Genomic DNA, 2,441 nt, shown 5'->3' with positions numbered 1-2,441 from the left:
GAGCGGTTATGCCATTCAGGCGGACGAAGAGCAGCTTCGTGTACAGTTAGACACGATTCAGTGTGAACTCAACGCCCCTACACAGTTCAAGGTGAGTGGTTAAGAGAAGTTTGCCGACAGCTCGGGTGTTTCCTCAGGGGAGAAACTAAGCTTTCCTTACTACGCGTAAATATTTGCTGTGGGAAGCTCCCAGAAGACAAGTCCAGCAGCGTAGCATAGCTGTTCATGTATGTTTGAATTCTTGGCAGTATTGGAGTTGCCTCCAAAATAAAAAACAAAACTCCATTAGAGGTGGCAGGAGCGGCTGTGCTCCCTGCCCTGGTGACGGGAGGGCTGGGGCGGGCGGCAGCTCGGGCAGCGGTGAGCTGAAGCCTGTTCCTCTTCCCAGGGCAGGCTGAATGAGCTCATGTCCCAGATCAGGATGCAAAACCACTTTGGAGCAGTGCGGGCTGAAGAGCGCTACTACATCGACGCCGACCTCCTGAGGGAAATCAAGCAAGTGAGTGTGGCTGGGGAGGACCCTGCGATACGCTGACCTTCATCGCGTGTCAGCTACACATCTGGGATAGAATGTGTCGTGGGTTTGTCATTGTGTGGTGACCAAGTCCTTTCTCTCGCTCTCGGTGACAGTGCATCAGTGCTGTACAAAACCACGCTCTGCAGTTAGGCTGTTGGGGCAGGAAATGGGGATTTTTCCTTCTTGCAAGGAAATTACCTCAGGCCTTTCAGTGTGCCAAGGCCACCAGCCTTGCGAAGCACTACGTAAAATCTGTGCGGTTGTGCTGCTGTGCTCACGCTGGTTTTTAAACCATCTGCAGCATCTGAAGCAGCAGCAAGAAGGCCTGAGCCACCTCATCAGCATCATAAAGGATGACTTGGAGGACATCAAACTCATAGAACATGGGCTGAACGAGAGCATTCCCATCAGAGGAGGAGTCTTCAGCTGACGCGGTGGACGCTGCTGGGCTTACGCAGAACGTGTTTCTCGAGTTCCTGGTTCACCTTCCAAGGCTAAAACTGTTGAGGTAAAATAAAACACCCATCTTCTAGGAGCAAAGGTCCTTTGGCTGATATCTCTAGAATTAGCAAAGCCTCTTCCAAGCTTTTCAACTTGACCTTTGGAAGGTTTTTGTTTTTTGAAGCTGAATATGCTTTAATAAAAGAAGAAAGCCTGAATCTGTTCAGATACCGGTTTACAACAGAACTCTATGTACTATTGTACATTTTTGTTTCTCCTTTTTCTACAACGGCTTTGTCCTAGAAACGCAGTGCCGAGGGAATTGTTCCACTTGTGACTTGGTCCGTGGAAAGCTCAGCCCGCTTCCCTGGTTTTGTCAAAGCAGCCATCGTTATGTGAACAGCTGATTTAAATCATTACAGATACCTCTGTTGCTGTAACTCTGTCGGTCTCTGCAACACCAGTAGCTTACTGGGGCAAGCTGCAGGAAGTTGGCGTTTCCAGTTTCTGTCCTTCCTTTGGACTGCAAGGATCCAAAGGTGGTTTTTGTCACTTGACGTATGTGAATGACACAAAGCTTTGCTGCCCCTTGGGTAACAACAGAATGTCTAGACGTTGTCTTCTGCCTTTTTTTAATTGCTGGAGGGTAATAAACTGAGTCTGACTTTGTAATAACTGGTGCATGGTGGTGGCTCCTTCTCAGCTGAGCAGTGAAACTGCTGACAGCTCCATGTTAAGGTGCTCCAGGCCTGCGGCCCATTGAACCCGAGGCCGCAGTGCTGCTCGAGTGCCCGTGCTGCGTGTTTGAGACAGATACGCTGGGTTTGTCTTTGTAGACACCTCAAAGCCACCCACCCCTCCCTTCAAGCTGCAACTGTACCGTGATTTGAAATTATCTTGGAGGTGCAGCACAGGCAGTCGAGCAGGAGGCTGCTGCATCTACTGCCCTGGATTGTGAAAAATCTGGCCTCCATTTCTTAGAGCAGCCCCCCTGCTAAAGACAGCTGGCGTGTCTGAGGCAGGTGGATAGATCGCTTTTTCTAAGAGTTGCGCTCCTGCACTTATGGAGTAGCTTCAAACTGGCAGAATGAACTCAGCGCAGCAACGGAACAGCGGAGGAGAAGCTGGTGGTGTCACCAAACCAGCCCAGCTGCTGGCAGCGCTGGCAGTCTGGAGAAGGCATGGACAAACCCGGACAGCAAGCTAGAAAAACCTGTTTATTGAAAGGAAAGCTGTGCTCCCGCAGCGGCTGCCCGGTTCAAGCACAGCCTGCAGAGGTGCCTTTATTCACCGCGCTACGCTCAAACAGACCGGTAACGCTTCCTGGTGTGCACTGGCGAGATAAGCTACGGTGCGTCTTCTCTTTGAGCAGGAGTTCCTACCTACAGCACAGCTCGTCTTTCACAGTGGCCAGGATTGAGGCGCAGCTTACCTATTTAACCGTGACCTTCCCCGACGGACCACAGCTCCTGGCTACGGCGGG

The 2,441-nt window shown here is 51.1% G+C and overlaps 1 protein-coding gene across 1 annotated transcript in view; it reads left to right on the top strand.

The window, feature by feature from the left end:
• The window catches only part of NUP54 (nucleoporin 54kDa), an 8,474-nt gene extending 7,178 nt beyond the window's left edge, over nt 1-1,296 (top strand). Inside the window, exons 10-12 of the mRNA XM_010142033.1 lie at nt 4-91; nt 389-499; nt 819-1,296. Of these exons, the coding sequence (XP_010140335.1) occupies nt 4-91; nt 389-499; nt 819-947 (328 nt within the window). The 3' untranslated portion in view covers nt 948-1,296. The remainder of the gene's footprint in view (nt 1-3; nt 92-388; nt 500-818) is intronic.
• Nucleotides 1,297-2,441: the final 1,145 nt, after the last annotated feature.

Source organism: Buceros rhinoceros, unplaced genomic scaffold (genome assembly GCF_000710305.1).
Source record: "Buceros rhinoceros silvestris isolate BGI_N320 unplaced genomic scaffold, ASM71030v1 scaffold20318, whole genome shotgun sequence".
Taxonomy (NCBI): domain Eukaryota; kingdom Metazoa; phylum Chordata; class Aves; order Bucerotiformes; family Bucerotidae; genus Buceros; species Buceros rhinoceros.
This window is presented reverse-complemented; position numbering and strand designations above follow the sequence as displayed.